General features: G+C 36.3%; 1 protein-coding gene across 1 annotated transcript in view; it reads right to left on the reverse strand.

The window, feature by feature from the left end:
- The window catches only part of STRN (striatin), a 56,310-nt gene that overhangs the window by 23,733 nt on the left and 7,704 nt on the right, over window positions 1-24,873 (reverse strand). The window contains exons 2-5 of the mRNA XM_048934969.1: window positions 20,186-20,289; window positions 13,503-13,576; window positions 11,624-11,702; window positions 9,463-9,627 (exon numbers count right to left, since the gene is read on the reverse strand). Coding sequence (XP_048790926.1) covers window positions 9,463-9,627; window positions 11,624-11,702; window positions 13,503-13,576; window positions 20,186-20,289 — 422 coding nt within the window. The remainder of the gene's footprint in view (window positions 1-9,462; window positions 9,628-11,623; window positions 11,703-13,502; window positions 13,577-20,185; window positions 20,290-24,873) is intronic.

The raw sequence follows: 24,873 nt of genomic DNA on the forward strand, positions 1-24,873 counted from the left end.
TATGAGTCCTAGTTAACTTTTAGCGGACAAAAATGTCTAACTCTGATTGTTATTTCTTTCTGGTTCGTTTTTTTTTTGTTTTCCTGTGCATAAGGTGATGTGAAAATCTACTATGTAAAAACATAGCGTTATTGAGTAATAACTGCAGATATACCAGAGTATTGTATGAACTAACATCAATCATAGAAGAGAAAATTTTAAATGAGAGAAATTGTTTTTAAGAGTCAAACATCCTTTGTAGTAATTCAAACATAAATTAGTTTCTGTATTCATTTAACCTTACAGTGAAGTTGACAGTGACCACCAAAAGAGATTTTATCTTTTTGTTAAGTAACTGGTCAGAATTCAACTATCATATCAATTTTTACATAGTTAAGTAGTCAGAATATACACTAAACTGCATATTGCCATTTACAAATGGAAAAAAAAAAAGGCACCTTATGCACTGGAATACACAGCTAATCATACATTTCAAAACTTGTGTACAGTACTGAAGTGTACAAAGTCAGCACAGTACAAAAAACATTATTTGTGCTAAAGCAAAACTTCCAGTAAAGTGTTTGTAAGACAACAACAACAAAAGAAAACAGAAGTGGGAAAATATTTAAATTATTTAAAGGCTCCACAGAGAAAAGAAGCTTCAAGCTCATACAGTTTGACTGGCTATACTATACCCCTAATATATTTTAACAACCTAGTCAACAGTGACTCACAGTGACTCATCCATGATATCTTTCATTTTTTAGCAGTACATAAACTTAAGGCATCATTTTAGATATTACCATTAACACAAACATCTACAAATACTCTAAAATACACAAGAGAAAATACCTGGACTTAACTAATTTGCCCTTTGATGACAATTTGAAGCTTGCCTGTTTCATTATTCTCCATTTGCTAAGTTGGTTTCTGTTATGGAGTCACTCACAAAGCAACGGAAAAAAAGTGGCAAAAATATATTCTGAGACACAACAGTAGCATAAATTACTTTAAATTCCTTTCTAGAAAAACGAACGCAACTCAACACTTCCAGAATTCTTGCAGTCTGTAATACTTGGGAAAAAAAAAAAACAACCAAAAACATTCAATGGGTGAAAATAACAGTACGGCAGATCGAAGAGCAGGGACCAGCAGGGAACTGTCCCATCATACAGGCATTAGTGAGGCAAGACAATGGCAAGATTCAGGAAACGCTGCAAATACAGGGAAACTGAAAGAACAAAAACGACTTGGAAAGCACAATTCCTCTTTACTAGAATGCCCCAAATCAAAACATAAGTAGGGAAGAATGTCACTTTCAAAGTGATGCTTTTTCCTTCTTCCTTAGTCTCACTGTCTAAAAGAACACTGCTGGAGAAGAACAAGTCTTCTTGGATGTTTCATTTCAGCTGGCTTACCACTTCCTAACCAGATCTAGAACTCATTTAACCAACACAGCATTTTCTATTAATCAGGCTTAACTCTGTGTGGGCATCACATTCTTCTCTCCTGTGGCCATATCCAAAGAGGCAGGGAAGCCTCTGGGCAGAGAACACCTGCTACTCATGCCTGAGCACCAGTGAGTAGGGTAGGACTAACTGCTCATCACAAGTGTAACAAGCACAATAAGCACTGCCAGGATGTAAAACACAGCTACATTGATGCTGCAGGGCTCTCCACCTTAGTACTAACAGATGGACAGTATGCAGAGAATTCCTCACACAGGGAACTTCTGATTCCCAAATATAAGATACCTTTTTTCCCGTTTAAAAAACAGAATTCTTGTTATTATATGGGCTGGTAACTTCAGTACTTACCTCCGTTAGAGCAATATAAACCTAAAATCACTTGACTACTTTTATCCTCAGAAAAAGTATCTAGAATTTTCTGCAATTGTGACCACCCTGAAAATCTTATTCTAACCCATATTTTACATGCTGTTTGATAATACAGATGTGTCTCAACTCCTTCATTTCTTTAAAATTAAAAATAATGTCTTCCCTTGAAATGAAAGAAATACAATTTGTGGATGTTCCACATATATTATTGAAAGCATGCTAGGATCTCACTGGGCCCACGCAGCCAACTCTTTGCTTTCTTCTCTACAATCACAAGGCTCGGAACAAGCATTTTGTGTAAAATCCAGTTGGCCCTGATAAGGAAATAATAGCAGCTTTAAAAAAAACTGTAGTGTTGAACTGCCTCTAACATTTAACATTCAGGATCTTAACATAAACCCTCTGGTAGATTTTGTTCTCTTATTATGGGAAAAGTAGAAGCTATAACTTGTATGAAAAGTGAAGACATGAGGTTACTAAACAGCACATTGATGACACCTTTTCTGCTTCTAACAAGACCCTGATGTTTCATGCTAGAAAGCCAGGTTTAATTCAGACTAGTGCCAGATTACAGCTGTGTATTTTCTTCACTGTCTATATTTCTATCATTATTTTTTTCCTCTTCTGATATGACTCTGGGGAGTTTCTGTGGTCATGTCCTTGGAGAGTGCCACAAACTTCTCCCACAAACTGCCTGGCCACAAAACCACTAATTGCCTCAGTCCTATCCACTCCCTAGCAGAAAAAGGAGAGGTAGCCTTGCTGGATCGGTTCCATTTTTGTTTGATTGGCTTTCAGTCTAGAACATACACAAGTTGCCTTAAATAAAAACAGATTTTATTGACAAATTCAGAAGCAGGAATACCACAGTATAAAGTTAAATAAACAGGGGTTCAGCTGAGGCTGAGAAATGTTTCCAGGACCTGTACAGGAGAAAGCTCATCATGGCCCAGCATCTGAAGAACTGTTAAGTGAATTCTTCCTTGAGCCATTTTTGTTTTGTTTCTCTCACTATCAAAACACGATAGCACAAAGTCACTGTTTTTGTTAATTTCCCATTGAATGTCAATATTTCACATTCTAATACAGTCTTTTCAACGTGGCTGATGGAGTCCTTTCAAACTGGATACAGTAAATAACGGCATGCAAATCCAAATATTTTCCTATGACAGCTGTCTTTAGAGAACAGTTTAAGAAATCGTGATTACTGTGCAAAAAATCTCATAGTATCAACACTAATATCAAACTAATAATTTATAAACTTATGAACGCTTATAACCATCCAAATTAAATCACATAGAGCACTGTACAGACTAGAAAGTCTGTCACAACCATTAACACTTCTTACAAATCCACACCACACGATGCAAGAACCAGCGCAATACGTGCTACAACCAGTAAGCAACACTTACAAAATGGTTTGGATGCAAATTGGAATTGTGAAAAAGTGCCACTGAAAAAAGAAAAACCTTGTGCCTTGTCCAATCTGGTCAGATAACTATGCTGTGTCAAATAAAAAAGGTTTCTAAAAGATAAATAATAATTCAGCGTTTAAAGAACTGAGGTAATGTTAAACAAATCTCTCTCCATTTACCACCCCTCTTACGGTCTCTTTCTCACTCCCTGTACAACTTCTGTCTCTTTCTCCCCATTCCTTCTGCACCATGACTCTCACCTGGTACTTCCAAAAATAACAATTTAGACTCCTAATCCTAATGACCTGTGCCAATGAAATGAAAATTGGTACTACTTTCTTCACTTAATCCCCCAATTTACCTAATCATTTTTTCTGCTTCAGTGCATTTGTTAAAAGTGGCTAGGTCTGGCCTAAACCACATGTCTCTGTAATGTCTGTTAGGTCACTGCAAGACTGGGGTGAACATAAATGGGAAAGAAATGGAAAAAAAAAAAAAAACAAAAAGCCAACCAACCAAACAAAAAGAAACCTGATTATAATAACACAAACAGGTTTGGGATTTTCTTTTTCTCTTTTAAAAACTCAATATACTCTTCTTGGAAATCTTTTTCATGGCAGGTATTACCTTGGGTAGTTAAAAGGTGAAATATTTTCCCAAATAAACCATTTTATAAGCAAGTTAACACACAACATTCCTCAGCCCATGTGCAGTAGTTTCATTGCATGTATTAGTGTTAATAGAATTTAGAGATGCAAAAGTTATTAAGGCCTTCTGGTACAGAAAGACATACATTTGTGGCAGTCTCCGGTGGAATGATCAGTTGTATATTACAAATATAAGATTTCCAGAATATTTCCTTCTAATATTTGAAAGAGTCTTTGGATCTGCTCTCAAACGTGTTACTTTGATGCTTTAGCAAAGTATATGCAGTGGAAGACATACACAGTTCAACAGAAAATTTGAGCAGCAGATCAGTTTCAGAGAGAAGCTGAAATGCCATTCAACTTTTCGTTAAAAATTTCTTTTGGCTATTTAAACTATAGCCAAACTGTAGAACTATTTAAATAGTTCTAGTCAACAACTCTTAACAAAAACTCAGATAATTTATCTATATTGTTTTTATGTATACACACATGTGCATATAGATACAAACGTATTCTTGGCATATCCTTATTCCTTTTTCAGTTCTATTCCTCTTTTATATTTGCTTCCATTCATATCAAGCAATAGTCAAATACAGACCTTCAAGAAGGTAAACAAATCTGACTGTTTAGGTTTCAGTCAATAAGATAAAGCTGTTAAAAATGAGGTAATAAGTGAGCCAACGATACTTAAATACTCTCAAGTTTTTAAGGCTACACATGACATTTGCAGGCAGCTTCATTTATGTTTCAGTTTGCTGAGGGAAAGCACCCATTTCTCCCACCACGAGTGTTAACAATTTCAACCATTATTATAAAGTTATTGTTTTAGTAACTATTTGAGTCCAATCATGCCAAGTGGTACTTATCTTTTGTAAAGCAAGTGAGCTGATTTGAAGAAACTGAAAACAGATGCCCTTTTAAATTCCATGAAATAAGTGGAAACAGGACTACATCTATTTCAGGTTATCATATTAACATTTCATTTATGGAATCAAAATCTCCCAGGGTGCAATCAAAATCCACATGATGTCTTGACTGCTAAAGTTTTCATGAGGATCTGTACATTAACAAATAAATAGGCAATGTAAGAATACAAATATTTGCCCACAGATGTGGCAGCTAGTAACACACAAAAAATGAGGCGACATGATCTAATTATAAGAGAAACTGAAATGGGTTTAGAAGGCTTTCACACAACAGTAGCTAGTTCACTGCTGCACCAAAAGAAGAAAAAAAAATAGTATGAATAGTTTTCTGATGTATCTATAACACTCTATGATATGTATGGTGGTCGAGATGATGAGGGATGATGGACAAGATGGTAATTTCCTAAAATGAATGAAAATTAACAGAATTCAAGTTACATATTATCTGTTGTCAATCAAGATGATTGACCCAAGTATTTGCATTGAAGTAACTACTGCAAACTTAGCCATATTGAAATAACCAGCAATCACCTTCACATAACCTTTCCTAACATTCTCACAAGCATCTCCCACAAAAAGGCTCAGCTTACTACCAATACAAGAGCACAGCGTTTGAACTCTGGCTGTCGAAGCAGGTACACAAGTGCTGGTACACAAGACTTGAATCATTCAAGTCTGTCAAAAAAAGTAGTGAATTGAGCAGAGGAGGAACATCCTGCCTACAACCACCATTAAGTATACAGATCACAGATTCCTGGTGCCAGAGGAAAAAACAAACAAACAAACAGAGCTTTATGCCTAGAGCAGTCAAAAGACATGTCCAAAATTAAAAAAAAAAAAAAAAAAAAAAAAAAAAGATTGTAAAGCATGGTTGTATCTAACTGTCAGAAGTACTGTAGATCAGAGACATTCCTGAACAAGGCTGAGGAATAGTAGCAATCGCTGTACACAGCTTGATGGCTTACGCAGAAAGCATGCTAGAACCATACAGTGTAAAGAAGCAAGTCCCTTTTGTTCTTCTATTGGAATTTCATGCATTCATACACATTTCTTTTTTGTCCTCTACCACTTTCATTTCACTAAGAAAGTATTGGTTGAATATCAATAAAAAATAAGCATAAAGAAGGAAAATTTGTTTCACCATTTCTGTTATCTCACTCTCCACTCAAAAGAGGTAACCAGATGGCAGCATGAAAACATCAAACATCATTTTTTACTTTCTACAGAATTTATCACATGAGAGTTCAGTTGTACAGAAGGCAATTTAGCCAATCTGTTCTTTCTGCAGTTTACACTGCTATATAGAGAAATTCTTAAGAACATCTCAATCTAACGTGCCTTCCATTTTCCTGTTCGTGCAACATATCAAAGCATCCATTTTTCATTCAGTTCTTCACTATGCCATTTTCCCCTTTCTGCTACATTATCTTCATCACATTCACCCACTATCTTTCCAAATTCCTATTGATTGGTTTTTATCGTTTCTCCTCCACAAGCTTTCTTCCTTCATTCCTTGAACTTCACTTCTCACATCCGTCCTCCCACATAAGCCTTTTTTTTCAAGACTTTAAAATACAGTCTTAGCTGTATCCACAATATTATGCATTTCTTCTAAGACTAAACAAGCCAATGTTCTCTGAGCTGTATTTTCTCAGTTTAACACAACTGTTTCTTATTAGGTTAGATGGACTTTCATGCATTTTACCCAGCACTCTGATTTAAAAGAAAACTAAACCATTAGCCTCAGACTTACTAACAAGTACTTGATTCAATTTTCACTAAATGTTTTGAACCACAAAATTTGCCAAATTCCATTGGCTTCAGAAGCATATAGTGCTGGTAAAAAACCCTTCTTCCACAAGGTGTATCCTTGCAGCCATGGCTCACCCTCCATCCGCATTCTATTGCATTTTACTTTGCAACTGACCCGCAGAATCACAGAATCACAGAATGCCAAGAGTTGGAAGGGACCACAAGGATCATGAATCTCCAACCCCCTCTGCCACATGCAGGGCCACCAACCTCCACACTCAATACTAGACCAGGGCCCCATCCAACCTGTCCTTGAATGACTGGTGACAAACACCGTGGCCTTATACCTCTGGAGACTGCACTAAGCTTTTGGTCTGTTTGATTTGGTTTGTTTTCTTTTTCCCTTTTGTTCTTCCAATCTTTCACCACAGCTGTCTTTCCTCTTCTAACACCACAGAAGTGCACTCGCTCATTGCAGCCCTTCCAATCTCACAAGCTTGCTGTGACACTCCAATTCTCATCCCATTTATATGCACACTAGGAATAGCAAGAGGCTGCTAAAAGAACAACCAAGCTTTTCTCCGTTCTGTTATATAGCCTGGCATTGTTGAGATTACTTTAAAGAGTGCTCCTATCTCGAGACTGTAAGCCACAATGAAGCTGAGCCATCTAATTTTTTTGCAGTTCTGGTAAACAGACAGAGGTAATGTTGAACTGAGTTTTTGAACACTCAGTATCGATTCCAGTTGGGATCAGGAGCAAGTCACCGATTAAATACCAGTGTTCTTCAGAAAGAAACCAGTCTGTACAAGTATAAGTAGTAAGTAATGCTGACAATCAGTGAGGCTGCTGAAGTATGAGCTGAGTAACACCTCACCTCCTTTCTGATTTTCATTATGTCATAAAGCTGCACTTTTACATTTCTGTGGAAAGTGACAGTGCAGCTGAGAGAAAATGAAAGTGCCACATAGCACAGAAATAGCGAGGTATAATGTGTATCTAATAGCATGAGAGGAAATGGCAGTTAAGTAACAGCAGCCTCTGCTAGGAAGAAAGTCACAGAATGCCTTCTGCACTAAAAGTTCAAAGAGATGTTCAGAAAATGCACTTGAATCACAGAGAAGAATCGTAGCAGTGAAAGCCAGTCTTAAATTCACCAAGGATTTCTGGTAAAATCTCAACTTTTTCCTTTCCGTAAGAAAGTTTTCAGCTGACATCCACAAATGCAAAATAACCCATAAGGACTGACATGACTGTTGTGAATGAGATCACTTGAAGATTCTTTCAGTTTAAAACCCAGGAGTCAAGTCTCACATCATGTATCAAAATGTTCCTCTAATCTTTCTAATACATTCTTCCATCTCAGGCTTTACAAATGAGTCTTAGAGTGTATGTCCCTGAACAGCCTTTAAGTTGACAATCTTGCATAGCCACAACAGAAAGAACTGTTTTCTGCATCAGTGAGTATCCTCAGATACAGGGAGCACTACTAGTGTTAAAAAAATAATCTGATATTCTACCTACCCAGAGAGGAAACATATAGGAAATAAAAATATATTAAAAACTTCTATATTAAAAACCACTGTCCAATCATTTTCTCTATCACATAACTACCTTATACATATCTACCTATTAAAAAAAAAACAAAACCCAATAGATTTCAATAATTTGTTTTTGAGTATAAGAACAGGAGCTTTATCTATCCATTTCCTCCAGAACTGACTCCATTAGAAACTGAACTAAAATCATTACTGTAATTTATCAAGCATTCCCTGTTCTTCAAAAACAAAGCCATCGCACATAAACGACGCAGCTTGTCATCTATGTAGCTTGAGGGTTTCTCATGCATTCAAATTTTCCACCTCACAGCATTAAATTTAATTATGTAACAATGAACTTCTGTCCTTAGATAACTTATTGGCCTGAAATTGCTGGAGCTATCTGCTACAATACAATTTTACAAATGCTTTTTAAAGACAAAATATGTCACGTAACAGTATCGGACTTTAAAATACAAAGATCTTGAATTCTGCCACATTAATTAGCACAGAAAAGAGGGAGAATCTTTGCAGAAATCTGTGCTTGTTGATGACAGCAGAAGCCACTGGGAACAGTAACCCCACATACTGTTCAGACAAAATTTTGCATCATTTCCCTTATTTTTCCAATTTTGTACATACCGTACCCTAAACAAGAAAAAAAAGCAGATTGCTTTCTGAAAACCTCTACATTCAAGTTTCATATTTAATTTTCCTTTTAAAAAAATGAACAAAACCTCAACAAACAAAATCTGTTTGTGGGGAAAACGTAGAAATGTAAAATAAAAATAATTAAAAAAAAAAAAACACTTAAAAGCAAAAGCAAGCATAAGCTTTTACTATCCCCAACTGACTTTTCATAGTGATAGAGACTTAAAGAAAATAAATAAATTATGATATATTTCAGTTATTTCAATTGAACGTGTGTATCCATTAGGGGAAAACCATGACCTTACAGAAATCAGAGTAGAATAAGTAAACTTGTTTTTTCAAATCTAATCAAAACGTCCTGTATTTCACATACATTATCACATCAATGTCAGCACACATCAGAAAAGCAAAGCCTCTATTTAAAGTTCTCAACAATAAGTTGTTAACTTGAAACAACACTGACCTCTGATTACATATAAAAGGCTTGATTTGCCTTTGTGCTGCCATGCAACCAGAAAAATTAACAAACATGCTGTTTTTAAAGATGTGAATATTAAAAGTTCCTTCCGTATTAACTGCTTAATGTGATAAAATTCATTTAAATTACTCTAATCTTCTGTTAGGAAAAGGCTTTTGAAATCTCAGTTATCAAAAATTTGTTCTACATCATTAATTGCCTTAACGAAGAAAGACAATACTGTCATTATGACACTTACCCAATCATAGCGTTTTCTTTAATTTGGCCCTCTGTGCCATTTACCATAGGTTCTTGATTTCTGTTTTCCTTCTCTGAAGCATCACTTGAGAGGCCCAATAAAGCTCGTACTTGTTTTGACTTCACATCCAATATTGTGTCAGTGTAACCCACTTCTTGTAGATACCTGTAGGAACAGAATTCATGTTAATTCTTCATGCACATCTTACTCATTCCAAACAATAAATGAAAACTTCTCCCTAAACTCATCTTCTGCATCTTAGCTTAGCAAAGTATGGTGCTGTGCTAATGAAACATGCTTATAAATCATCCTGTACCAGCTGCAGAGGGATCGTCTCTTGCTGTACCAGCCTCTACAGTCACTGAGGAAAAAAATCAAAGAGCCTAGCAGTCAGAGGTTATACAATACGTTATTCATTCATTTACTAAAATGGATGGAAAAGCACTTTCAATTAAAATATTTCCAACTGGCTTATAAAAATCACCACAGTTGCATGTACAATATAGCCATTTTATTCCTCAACACATGGAAACTACACATGAAGCCTTACAAGAAGTGGGAGACATGTTCCTACAAGAATCATTAGAATCCTATGAAAACAGAAGGAATAAAACCAAATTCTGTAGCTATAGCTACTAGTAAGAATGGTTATTTATAATGCAGTAGTTTTGATAAAATCTGTGCCTTGTCTTTCTCACTCTGCAATTTATCTGCAAAATATTAATTTGTTTGGCATCCCAAGGACTGGGCAGCAAAAATCTTGGACACTTTGTATGAAAATATCAAGATCTAAAGTCGGCACTTTCATCAATGCACAGAATTACCTTTGGAAAGATCTGTCTCTGTTCCTTCCTCTACAAAACAAAGTTAGTAATGCTATCTCCTCAGGAATACTGAACTAATTAAATAGTCAATAATCTGGGTGGCTCTGAAGAACAGAAATGCTATTCTACAATAAGAGCTGTCACAAATCAAGGACATGCACTTTTCCAACAAAAATATCTTCCTCCAGTTATTTAATGATATCTTCTACATAAATACATCTGCAGAAGAATACTGCCTGATGGCTATATGAAAATCAAACCAGACATCTATGCAAAAGAGAGTCTGTCAGTAATGAACTCTATTCGGCAACGTACAACCTATGAATTACACTGGGAGGGAAGGACTTGCCTTGAAATCACTCCAAGACACTTGAAATCACTTGAAATCAATCCAAGTCAAGATTACTTTAATTATGTTTATGCAACTTAAATGAAGAGATATGGGTTCTTGGAAAAGAAAAAAAAAAAAAAAAAAAAGTAAAAGCCACCCAGTAGACAAACTGGACAATTTTAACTTTTGTACAATTCACTGGAAAGAGGCCCATTCCAATAAGCTCTAGGAAGTTTTTACCTCATGTAATCCTTGGTAACACAAAAAAACCCACTAGATATCAAAAATTCTGCTAATTGGTTGAAGACCATAGAATCCAGCTTTCAGCTTAGAAAAATGAAGCTTACACATGGAAAAACATGCTCAGGGTGACCCTGATAACAGGTCTTGTAAGAGACCCCTGTGTAAATTGAGGGCTGTAATCAAGGCACACACACAAAAAACAACAACCGAACACTTACCACCGAAGAAATACGATCAAATACTCTGGAACTGAATAACTCATTAGGAGCAGAATTCAAAAACTGACGTAGATTAACAGACATTTGCTTCATTAAGATGAATCAAGAATTAGAAAGCTTTTAGTCAAAACTTCCTAATGATTTCTATACATAAAGTAGACCAAAACGAATTATATTCCTCTGCGACCCAGGCTGGAGATTTATTTTAGATAGCTCTTAACAGACTTGTGTTTTCTTTTTTAATTGAAAAAAAAAAAAGTAAGGTGTCATGAGCCACTGTACTCCCAAGCAGACTGTTTTATTATACTCACTAAAAGAAAAGCAGAGGAGATTGTTTGATTTCACAAGGTTCCCCACCTGAAGTTCTGAAATATTAAAATTTTTCAGAAGCTTAGTAAAGTAGGGCAGAAGATGAATGAATTTCAACACACTAACTTTTCTTGAAAGAAAATCTAACAGAAAAATCAAATACCACTATCATTATATTTCAGTAACAGATACTCCTTTCTTGCACTCATTATTCAAGTTCTTTTCTCAACACTTACTGTCTTAGCAGCTGTCGTCCTTGTTTCCATATTAGCTGACTATTTTGTTGTGGCTGAATCTCTGTTTCATTCCCTTCATCTGGAAAAGATTATTTAATTAAAAACAGCTTTCTTTGTATGACATTTAAAAAATATTCCCCTCCACTTGACAAGATAAGTGTAATTTGTATTGAAAGTATTAGGAAAGATTGGATAACAACACAAAAATTCCAAGCACCAAAAATCAATCAAGAAAGAAAAAAATTCATACAGAACATAGCTGTTCTATTACTGACACATAAAAAATACAGATCATCAACTATATACTTTACTACATGAGATCAAGTTCCACTAGTCATCAGTATCTTCTTCCCTCGGGTCTCACATCCAAGAGAGCCATCTTTTTCCTTTTTCCTCAAAGGGAACACAATTACATAAACAATTTGGAGTTCCAATTTAATTACTGCTCATAATTCAAGTTTCAATAAAAATAGCTTTAACTGCTAACAATATCAAATGGAACCGTAATAGGACAAGGGGAGAATGGTTTTAAAATAAGACAGGGGAGGTTTAGGTTAGATATTAGGAGGATGTTTTTCACACAGAGGGTGGTGACGCACTGGAACAGGTTGCCCAGGGAGGTTGTGGATGCCCCATCCCTGGAGGCATTCAAGGCCAGGCTGGATGTGGCTCTGGGCAGCCTGGTCTGGTATTTGGTGACCCTGCACAGAGCAGGGGGCTATAACTAGGTGATCTTTGAGGCTCTTTTCAGCCTAGGCCATTCTATAACTCTAGAATTCTATCTGCAGTATCATTTCCATCTATAATATACCAGTAAACAAATTTCCTTAATATTTGACCATACCCATCAAAACTACTCACACCAACTTTAAACTCATCTGTATTTACATTATTGTTATGGAAGAAGAAAAAGAAAAAAAAGCTTTATTTATTAATCTAAGAAGCTGTTGAAAATTTTCCATGTTTTCCACAATCATTAATCAGAACTCAAACAGCACTACTCTGGGAAAATCCACAGAAAAATTATATGGCTGTTCTGGTGAGAAACCTACCTGAATGCTGGCAACTAATAGCTACATATTTTTCCATACATAGCTTCATAGTACTTTCTTCCCCCCTCCTTCAGGAAATAAAAAAGCATACGCTCCTAAGATAAAAAATATCTTGGCTTATTAGCTACAAAAAGCTCTACAAAAAGAACTTGAAGCCATTCTGGTAAAAACACTGAAGGATGAACAAAATCTTCTTTGCGTAAACAAAAATTAAGAACCAGAAAAGCTTGTGGTATAACCCTATGAATAATTTGATAAGTGATATGGGAAGGTTACTGAACATACCGGGAAGTCAAACAACTGAATTGAAAAAAAAACCACAACAAAAACACCAATACATCCTCTAACAAAGAAGCTACCAAAGATTCCTCAGAATTCACACATAAGGGGACCTATATCCATTTTATCTATCTCAAGATTCACAAACCCATTTAATAGAAATGGAAAAATCACCTCTTGCACAATGATTTCCTGACAACTACTGAACACAGCTGGATGCAATACACAACTACCAAAGCTCACTCTACGTAAGAGTTAATATATAATGGAGATAAATCTGCCTGAAAATTACTTTTGAAAGTGAAAACCCTTCTTCTGAAGGCACTGTTAAGCACAGCTGGAGTCAAGAACTCTCTTTTTCTGAGCCTCTGAACAAATGATTGATGGCAGTATTGGTGGTTTACGGATGAGTACTGAAGGGACTTTATTATGTCTATTCCCACTGCTTCTTCTGAGTGACATATTTCATCAACCGTCATTTCAGCATTTGTACAAGCCATAGTTGAGCTTTTATGTCAGTAATGAACTCATTCTTAACAAATTCTTACCAGAATCATAGTTCGGTGGCTTCATATCTCCCTGATTCAATTCTGTGCCGTATTTCAATTTGTGATATTTAGCCCTGAAAAGAGATGGGAAAAAAAAAAAAAACAAAACAAAAACACTTAAAGGGTACAAATAGACACATAAATGTTGTCTGTCCTCATTATAAAAACCACTTCATCTTTCTAAGACAGGTACAAAACAAAACAATGGAATTCAGCGCATTATTTTGCCTAATTAATTTTTTCAAGCTTCCCTGTTTGCGGATATGTGCTTGCTTCTCCTGCCCCTCCGCTTCCGTGTTAAAAAAGAAAATCAACTATCAAACTTTTTCTATCCACAGAATGTCAGTTCAGTGCCATTTACTTCATACTTCACTTTGCCACCTCAGTAAAACAAATTTTTTCTTCAAGCTTTCCTCACTAAGGACCACTCAGATTCTACTGCTGATAGCAGCCCAGCTTCTCATGCAGCTGCTAGACCTGACACTTGAGTTCAAAAGCTCAGAGTCCTCTTCCAAAAATACTTAGTCTATAGAAGGCCTATTGTAATAAGCTCCACAAAGAATGCCATGTGACCATATGAGTAGCTAGAAGACGAAAAGCCTCATCTGACAGATTCAGTGTTTATAGACTTTTAAACATACACATTACAAATAATTTCACAGTAGTATAACATTACAAATCTATATGGAAGTCATTTAATAAGGATTTATCACAATAGATAAAGCCTGACAACACAATAACTAAGGCAACACTGAGAGCAAAGACAGCCTTATCCAGTGTCACTATCATTTCCCCCTTCTCTTATACCCACTGTAACTCTTGTCTCAATAATTGGTTTCAACAAGTACAAAAGCTTAGAAGATTCAAACCCAACGGATTCCCTATGAAGCTTTGTAGCCATTCCTAACTGGGTGGAGAAGCAGCACTTGCACTTGTTCCTATCATAAATCAAAGGCAAGAGAGAACTCAAGCAAGACTCAAGATTCAGCCTGGCAACAGTGGGAATACCAACCTGCATGCATATGGGCAGGGACAGCACCAGTGCAAACACACTGAGCTGGGTGTAAGGCAAGATATAGGCAAAAAAAGACAAAAAGATGAAAAAAAAAACCCCACTTATGCATATCAACAATAAGACAGGCTTCACTGGCTTCACTACTTGCAAAGGAACTCTTCCATTTGAAATGATTTTAAAGAAAATAATGTGCTACACCTCATAACTGCACAAGGCAACTGCCACTAGCAAACTCATTACTTCTAATAAAATAATGCTAATGGAACTGATGTTTGGTAGTTCTTACACCTCAGTATTGACAGTACACATTTCCTAACAATTTGGCCTTTTTTTAGTGATAATAAACATTTAATTCTGTGTGAGCAACGTGAGTGCAGAGAGATGATGCCTCTTAGGAGTACACAGCAACTAAGACAGATGAAGGAATTCACATCCCTCTCTCAAGCTAGAGCATTAAGTTCTACCTCAGCTAAGCAGCAATCACTGAGGAAAGAGGAGGGAATGTATTCGAAAGATATGAACAGAAACAAGTGAAGGAAAAACATTTTGATAGGTACAAAGAAGAATATCCAAGAATAAAACAAAATTAAAGCTGAATGCTCATCTGAAATACTTATTCTCAAAGCATGTTTTCTACACATCACAAGCAGAGAGATGTTTCCCCGTAGACAAACCCACGTAAGTACTGTTAAATACTGATACTGTGCACACTTTTTCACTCTACCACCATTAATGAAAAGTAATGACTGAGAATCCTTTCGTCTGACACTAACCTACCTCAGCAACAATAAACATCCCATTTAAAAAAAAAAAACACTTTAAGCTTTTATGCAGTCAGCAATTCAAGTGATCTTAATGTTTAATTTATTTTTGACTTTTGAAAAGCAAATATTAACACTTCACTTAAATCTGGATTAGTGACACACACACACACACACATATATATATGTATATGTATGTATATATATATATATACACATATATATATACGTGTATATATATATATATATATATATATATACACACACAGTACTCCACAATATTTCAGAGAGCAGTTGGTTTTGTGGCATGGGGTACTTGCTTTTAGTTCATACACCTTATATAAATTCCTATTCTCTTCAGAGCATTCACCAGTTTTCTAGTCAAAGTTTTGTTAATTTTCTCCCTAAGAACTAAATACAATGATTATTAGGTTAAGTGAAAAGATTATTCCCTTTACCCTTCTTATGTCCAAAACCTACCTTTCAAAAATTCAATCTGTACTTTTTAATACTTCTCAGTGTATTTGTTACCAACATTAAGACTCTGTATATTGACAGTTTGTTTATTTTTACAGTTCTTATAGGGTTTTCCTTCTTTAAACAAACAGTAGCATTTTGTGACTTTTTTCTAATTGAAATTTTCCCTCTCATTAAATGCATGATAAAATCAGTTCAGCATAGTAAGATTCTTCATTCTGCTCACATTCTAATCTATTAGTAACAGAGTTGGGTTTTTTTTTGATTGCTTGGTTGTTTTTAAATCAGTTCCTCCTTGTAATGCAACAGTTTTTGAAGCCTTTATTGCTCTTTCTTAAAACAAGAGGATAACCCAGATTACATGATCTGGTACACCATAGGTCCTTAAATTTATTTCATTACTAAGCTGGACTAAGACTTCATCTATCAGAAGATTTAAATGCATCACAGGCAGAGACCAGTGAAAATACAGATGCAACAAAAGCACAATGTCCTGACAAAGACAGCTGACAAGCAGAAAAAGCAATAGACGTTTACTGGTATGAAATGAAATCCCAACGCAAAACTGAATTAATTACAATGAATTAGTATAAACTCAGATTGCTGAGCAAGACACCATTGAGATATAAAAAAAATGTGAATACAGTGACAGAGCATTTGACCTGGTAAACCCACCTTCAGCTATGGTTAACTTCCAGTTTAAAGGAAGGGGGAGGGTAAGGTAGCTAGCTGTCCACTGGGAAAAAAAGAATATCTCAACTCACTCTAGCAGGAAGTGGAAGATTTATTATTAGTAACATCCTCATGGTACAGCTGAAAATGTCACAAGCATGAAAGTCTCCTTCTTTCTAAAGTATACTAAGGAAAAGACTGAACACAAGGATTAAGAATCCAAGTCTTAGAAGGGGAAGTCTTGATCAGCCACTACCACATATTGAAAACAAAAGGCATGAAAGGTCTCACAAAATAAATCTTAATTATTGTCTTTCCACATTCTTCGTATGACTTACCTCTTACCATGTTTATATTTCTCTGTTCCTTCAAGTAACATATCTCCTGCCCACCAGATATGTTTAATTACTCCATTTCCTCAGAAAGCACATATTCTAGTTATTAGCTGCTTGAAATTGTCCCTCTAGCACTCTTGCTGAACTGTAGTTCACACAGCACAGTAGTGAGATGCTACTGCCACAAAAGAGAGCAAATACAGTATTTCTTCTAGAAATTTGAAAACAGAAAAAACAAAATTCCTCCAAACTTGGCTTCATCTGCTTAAAAATACTGAGGTAGCCTTGGGATTTGGCACTCACAAAGTTGAAAGCCTAGCATTGTTATCTGAAACATGACCAACATGGGTGGCTTAACTGTTTTCTGAAAATTGAAAGTTGTCTGAAGAATGCAGTTTTGGGGCCATAAAACTATTTCAGCAGATAGACAGCCTTACTCAGGTAAGTATGTATATTACTACTGCTCTGGCTTTTGCACTTCATTATACATCTTTTTATTACTATTGCTATTATCATTTTCTTTAAACTGTGTTTCTTCTATACAAACAGTTCTTGGATGCATTAAACATCGCTGCCACAACACTTTAGGAGGTGCTCAGAAAAACGCTAAAGGCATTCATCCTTCAAACTCTCCTAAAATTGAGAGCAGTTAAGCTTTTCTGAATGCTTCATATAGAAAAGCTTGATTCCAATCAAAAAAAGCCACTATTTCTTGGAAATATCTGTCACTGGACCTGAAGCATCTGATCCAGCTGTGCTGAGGGAGCCTGCCAAAACATCCGTAGAAGATCTAGGAGTCATCGCCAAACCAAGAGACATAAACAAGAAAGACTGCCAGGAACAGCAATATAAGATGCTCTATCCAGGGGTGAGGGCGCCAGCCTCACTCTGATCAGGCACATTAGTGCAGAAAACAACATAAAATTAAATCAAGTATTTCTAGAGACATGGCTCAAGAGTCAGGTTCTCTGGATGGGATATGTTGAGACAGGAAACAACCTAGACTAATTTACTAAATTAGACACACTTGAGAGAAATAGTACTACATTTTGTTTAGCTCCTGAAAATCCAAAGGAAATAATGCCATTTATTGATGGAGCAACTATCAATAGAGCAATAAAAAAATAACACTCAAGGACAAACTGCCTCACACTGAATATGTACAAGATGTTGGCAAACCTACACCAGAACTGCTGCTGAAAAAATGGTAGTGATTAACTCTTTCTAAGTTCTTTTCTCCTTACTGTATTGACTCTTCAGCAGAAACAACTTGATTACATACACAAACAACAAAAAGGTAGTTACCACTACTGATATAATGAACAAAACAAAATTTGTCAGAAAAAAACATGATATTATGTAAACATTATTTTCTACCTCCTTCAATACAAAATCAGGTAAATGCCAAGAAACAGAACATTGCTTCCGAAATTTATTATTTAAAACTGATTGGAAAAAATTCTGAAGATCCACTCTGCAAAAGAGCAGCTCATAAAATCTCATACCTGAGAAGACCCATGTCAACCATTTCTTATTTTGGGAACACTGCGAGCACAAACTACTGTGGATCAAGATTTAATATTCCGTTCAATTACTAATAATCTATTTAATCTCATTAAGATTGGTACACCGCAAGGCCAGGGCTGAAATAGAAGAATGCAGGTAAGTCTTCTTTTCCTCTCCCAGCAGCACCAGCTTTGTTCTAACTTATCAAAAATGTTTTCCTCCTACCTTCAAGGATCTCACTTTCAGCTCTGAGATCCCTGTATAAACAGCCAGCATCCAACCTGACTACTGGCAGATGGAGTACATGGGTGGTTTAGGGAAGCGTTGGGAAAGAGAATAATGTTTTCAAGCCCAGTGTGTTGCCATTCCTTTAAGCATCAAGCAAGAACACTTGCTGGGAGACATTTCTAGCAGCAATAGAAAACATTTTCTTCAGTAACTGGCAAATAATACTTCTGTTTAAAACAACAAACTGTTATAAATAGCCATCTCAAGCACACACCACACACACATACCACATTTAATAACTACTGTATACGCATACAGAAAATGTCAGACTGGATCAGATCAGCTGCCTGTGTGGCTTACTGACCTTAGTAATTGAGGCTAATACTACATATGGGGAGGGAAGGGAGAGGAAACAAAGCAACAATGCAAAAAAAAAAAAAATTAAGATAAAAGATAACATATGTAAAAACTGCCAACAAAAAACTGTCTGGGTATTTTCTTAATTCTGACACTGTATGCTGCATTAGCATTTAAATACCAAATGAAATTTAAGTGGCTCTTACCAAACAACCGGTGGACGTTTTCATTATAGATATGGAAGGGTTTTTTGTTTTGGTTCTATTTTTTTCTTAAAAAACTTATATCATAGTTTATTGAAATAGATTTATATCGCCTGATCATTTGGGATAAATTGCTAATTTAACTTGACTATGAAAATGTTAGAGAGATCCCCAAGTAACCAGGAATATATTTTTAATTTTGAAACACAATAAGTCTTACCAATTTTATTCCTTAGAGCATAAGGAATAACTGCACAAAAATGTACTCCACTGCCTCCCTGTCTTCTTTTAAAGTGACTCTAATCTTTAAAATCATGCTTCAAGCGCGAGCCTTTCTGTGGCTAACACATCTCCACTAAGCAGAAATCTGGTATTTTCCTATGCTATCTGATTTAAGATCAATCAGGCAAGAAGGCCTGGGCAAAAAGGATATCCACCTTAACCACTTCTCTGATAACTGTCTGAAGAAGCAGCAAATATGCTGCAGCCCTGGGGCTGCAGCCCCGTGCTAGCAAGTAAACTGGACAATGTAAGGCATATCTCATGTGCCCCAGCAGCCCAAGTAAGATGAGAAATTCTAAAAACAAAGCTTCTCATAGTTGTGCATCATTGTATTTTTTTTATTTTCAAGCAGTATCCTATTCTCACATGCAAATGTGTATATTTCTACTAATGTAAACTGTTTAAAAGAGTTCATTTTATTAATATTTTATGAAAGAAAAGTAGGAATTATCTGATAGGGAAATAGTATTTAAGCAACAATTAGTGGAAGTATTAGTATTAGTAGAAGTATGCTTTTCCTTTAAGCATTTTAAAAGACATCTTACCGGTAAAAATAAATAAATAAATAAAAGTAACTTAACTTACCCTGAAATAAATCACTAGAGTAGAGACCTCTGAAAACACAGTAAAAATAATCTGTGTGCCTCAAAGTTTAGAACTACAGGAGAGTGTGTGCAGAGTAAAACACTGAAGTAGTAGACAGGAGACTTCTAAGGAAATTCCCATGAACAAAGAAATAGGTATTTGATTAACTGGTAAACACAAACATTTTTTTTGTTCACAGTAAATCTCTCCCACTTTGGGCAACGTTATCTGTCATCACGTACTCAGTGCTAAACCAACGTACCTTTCTTGTTTAAGTGCATATTCCAGCATTTTGATTCTCCGCACTAGGTCCTTCTTCAGATTTTCTTGCCCCTTCCTTTCACCTTGAAGAAAAGCGATCTGGGCCTGCAAAGAAAGTATTCAATGTAGACTGTTTCTTTAAAACCATTCAGAAGAGCTCAATTCTTCCTCCCGCCTCAAGTTACTTTGGAATTGATTTGTACAGCCCAAAAGAATCTGGCTTAGTGTTTCACAAACATTAAATGCTTAAACTAAGCATTGCATAGATAAGCCTTCTAAACTACATTCCCATTTCATATAAAAAAAAACCTCACAAAGATAAGAAATAGATTTTAGTTTGTTTGACAGGGTTTATTTACTCCCTTAGCTAAACATTCAATCAAAGATAAAGAATATATAAAATCAACATACAAAAAGCCTTCACCAGATGAAAGCATTTGCCAATAATAAGCAGAAGATGTTGAAATATTTCTCCTTACTATCTGAAGTAGTATATAATTAGTGCACTGTTATGCAGATACACGTTAGATACACGATACTAGTCAAGAGAACTAAAATACAGCATGTCCTGCTAAAAGAGAAATAAAACTCTGTTTCTAACACAGTGCCATGTGTTAATTATAATACTTACTAAAACAGGTTAAAGAAAGCTCTCCAGAAGTACTTTAACAGAGAGAAAAACAGGAAAGAGAGAAAGATATTTTGGTGAGAGGGAAGGGGAAAGATATGGCATAAAAGTAAAGAGAAGTGGAAAACAGACACTGAACCTTTGTCAGTTTTCAGCAGACAGTACTTAGTAACCCATGAAAACCTCTTTTCAATAGGCAATGATGATACACATAGGATAGTCCTTCTTAATCATAAAGGCAGAATCTGATCCTATACTTCACGTTTAAGTCAAGTCATTATAAAACACAGGTTCTTGTGCTCTCTCAACTCACAAAGCACACTTCAGGCAGAAACGCCTCTGGACAGCCACCACTTCGTACCTCAGCCTCACCCATTCTTTAAGTTGCCTGCCATTTTCAGTGTCGGCAGCAACCTCTGCAGCAAAGTCACAGATGTATGTCCTGAAAAGCTTGAACAGCATAAAAGGCAACTGGTCAAGACCTCCAGCTGTTGAATATGATGACTAACAAGCTCTTCTTTTCCACAGATACTCACTAAAAGCAAGCCAACCTGTTCTTTGCAGGTATTGCAGTCTGCATCAGTGTCGCAGGGGAAGTTTGGGAGAAACAGAATTACCCTGTCCTCCTTCCAATTTTGAAAGCAGTCCTCAGATACTGTAATTAAATGAGACTTAAACTGCTGCTAAAGAATAACTTATCTGACTTCAGGTTTTTATTGCACTTGCTGGTGATCAGCTACAGCAACTGACACAACTTCACAGCTCAAATAGAGCCAGTAAATAGCATCACAAGCACCTGAAGAAGCCTTAGTACCAATCCCCAACTACAGCAGCCAGTTTACAACACGTGACAAACGCTGGCTAATCTCTCCAAAGAGCTCAGTCTTCATCTTCACCAGGGAAAATGTACTCAACTCCCCAAAAATCCTCAGCTGGATCAAAAGGAAGGCCCCATCACTCTGGCAGCAAGCTTGCTCTCACTCAGCATTTAACCTGAACTGAGCAAAAAGCCTGAATTAAATATAATGCTCCTTGTATGCTCAGTGCCAGGCGAGTCACAGTACTGCTCAGGAGCCATCATTGTCTACTCTGAAAATTTTAACTCTGCAAGGAGCATTTCAGCTCCATCCCTCTTAGCAACATCTCAAGCATGTACAACTTGGTTTGCTATAGCTGTACAGCCCCCCAGGTTACAAGGCACAGACTGATGCACCCCAATAGTAATTTCCATCAACCTGCTTCTAAACACACCCAACAGAAACATGCAAGTGCCATTCCAAGCAAGTGAGATGACATCAAAGCATACTATTCACTAAAAGGAAAGGAGTACGTTACGTAAATATACACTTGGATGGAATGAAAAGGATTGCCCAGTGGCACCAGGACACGTGCTGTAAGGACCTATGGCTACCTGCAGGCATTTCCAGCACAGGAAGAACAAAGCTGTGTGCCTAGAGGATGGATAGCAACAGCCACCCCGGCAAGGCCCACATTTTACACATCAAGAAAAGGCCCTGGAAAAAATTTAATTGATTCTTTGAACTTCTTTTGCTGTGAGAGGTATGTCAATGCTGTCACTCATGTCTCATAACTTCCCTTGGAGGTCTAAGAACACAAAATACCTGTGGTTCTCACTTGGAAAGCAGGCAGCAATAACAACAGGCTGGAGTCAGAGGCCCATGAGCTGCCTTTGCACCCTGCACAGGCTTACAGCCAGAATCTTCCACAGTCACTACACTCAGGTCAGTCATTTTATTGTCAGATCAAGAAATGCAGGAGTGCACAAGAAGGTGTGGGAACAACCTGTGCCCTCTCTGAGCCTTGCAGCACAGCTATGGAGTTTTTTTGAAGCATTACTTTTGACATTCTGACTCCTAAAATGAGATACTTTCATTTCATGTCATTTTCATAGCTCCAAAAGTAAGGACAGTTTCCCCCCGTCTTTCTCACAGACATTAGTAATCTTTATTCCTTGTTTATATGCATATAGGATAATTATAGTCAAGTCATTCTTAAATCATTATTTACATGCATTAGCTCAAATTTTTATGTCACTAAGACGTTAAGAAACTTCAAAGTTAAGAAATTCTTCATGATAATATTAAGGCAAAGATGAGGACATGAGGACAGACAGCATAAAAAATAGCAACTGATATATTATGCATAATACTGCAGCAGTCCACATGTAGACTTCTTTCTCTACAGTCATCATTAAGTGAAAGTGTGCAGAGGGAACCTAAATGTTCATATCATACATGAAACAATTTGTTTCATGTTATTATTAGTTAATTATTCATATATATATATATATATATATATATATATATATATATATATATATATATATATCACACAATCACAGAATTATAGGGGCTGAAAGGGACCTCTAGAGATCAACTAGTTAAAATCCCCATCAAAGCATATATATGACAAATTATGAGATGGAGCAGTATTTTCTCAGTCTTACACAAAAACGTTGTACTTCTAGATTCATAATTTCTGATCAAAATACTTAACCAATTCCCCTTATAAATATGAAAACATTTGAAGTGTAAGACATCTAAGTGCTGTTATGACGACATGACAACTACAGCTTTCTCATTATTTCAGTATAGTTGGAAGAAATTTAGAAACAAATTCGGACTGCACAGGCGGCTCCCCACTGTAGAAGCATTGGTGCAAGTCAAAGCTCAGGTGAGAACTATCTGACAGCTAAGAAGCGAAGGAGAAATGCTTCAGTTCTGAATAATCTGTGATGTTTTGTCCTTCTGCTTTGGCCACTCCTAGGAAGGCTTGCCAAAAATGTCAAGAATTCACAAGTATGCCCAACAAACAGGTTTTGTAACAACTGACCTTCTAGCTAATAAGGTTAACATGCATTACGTTGTAAACTAGTCATCACAAACCTCTAACTCTGCCTATGGGAGCACGTAAAACCTGAGCTGGTTCTTGCCCTATGGGTGGGGCACAGATCTCCACAAGTTGGCTGGTTTGCTAGCTCAGCAGCACAGAATTGCAGCGGCATCAACCTCTGGTGTAATCCAGGCTAAGTGCTAGGAGTCACTGTGGTACAGCTCATCTGCTGAACTAGAATCAAGAGTCAGGTGGAGGAAGAAAAAAGCATTAAATACTTCTAACAGTCTGTTTGGGCTACTATTGGACAATCCCTTTTTTTTTTTTCCTCCCCCTCTCCTTCCTTTTCATCTATTAAAGTTTCTGGCATTGCCAACTGCAACAGAAGTTTAAAGTTTAAAGTGCATCTGGTCTAAATTAGTAGCACTGTAGCTATCGTAACTGTTTCACCTCTTCACCAGGAGACTTTAAAAATAACATTCATTTTCAAGTGGGAAAAAAAAAGGACAAAACATGACAGTATGTTATGGTTATAAGAAGTTCCCCAGAAGGCTCTGAGGTCACTTTCCTGTGAAAGGTACTGAAGGGTGAGGCAACCCCGTTAGCATTGGGCTAGAAGCACTATTACTATTACCATAGTTCAAGTTGTTGCCTTTTTAGTACAGACTTAAAAGTCATAAAAATATAATCAAATAATTACATTGCAGCTTAATAAAGTCTGGATTTTACCAATGTTTTAAGAAGTAAGCTGGGATTTACGCTTCCTGGAATCATCACCCACAGCGTTATGGGTGTCAAAAAACCCGTGCACCTTTTTAGGCTGACATCTTGGTGTTAAGGAACAACAAAGGATTAACAAAAAAATTTACTGCCAGCAGAAATTGTTTACAAGGAAATAATGCCACAGCTGCTAAACAAATTGTTTGTGTTTACTACCAATTACTCTCTGTTTATCGATTTAACAGCTATTTCAAGGTAAAAGGCTGGAATGCCTTTTAGTCAGTCAAACTCAAGAACTACCAAAACCCTTTCCATTCTTTTCTTAAAGATGTTTCTCTTTTGAAACATTTCTTTCTTTTGAAATAAGTATAGCTTCAAATTTTTGGGGGCACTGCAAGATTGACAGCCATCATTTTGGCAAAGTAAAAGCTATTAAGATAAACAATCCTATGCGTACTGCTTCTGACAGGTTGGAAGAAAAAGAGCAA

Source organism: Lagopus muta, chromosome 2, assembly GCF_023343835.1.
Source record: "Lagopus muta isolate bLagMut1 chromosome 2, bLagMut1 primary, whole genome shotgun sequence".
Lineage (NCBI taxonomy): Eukaryota > Metazoa > Chordata > Aves > Galliformes > Phasianidae > Lagopus > Lagopus muta.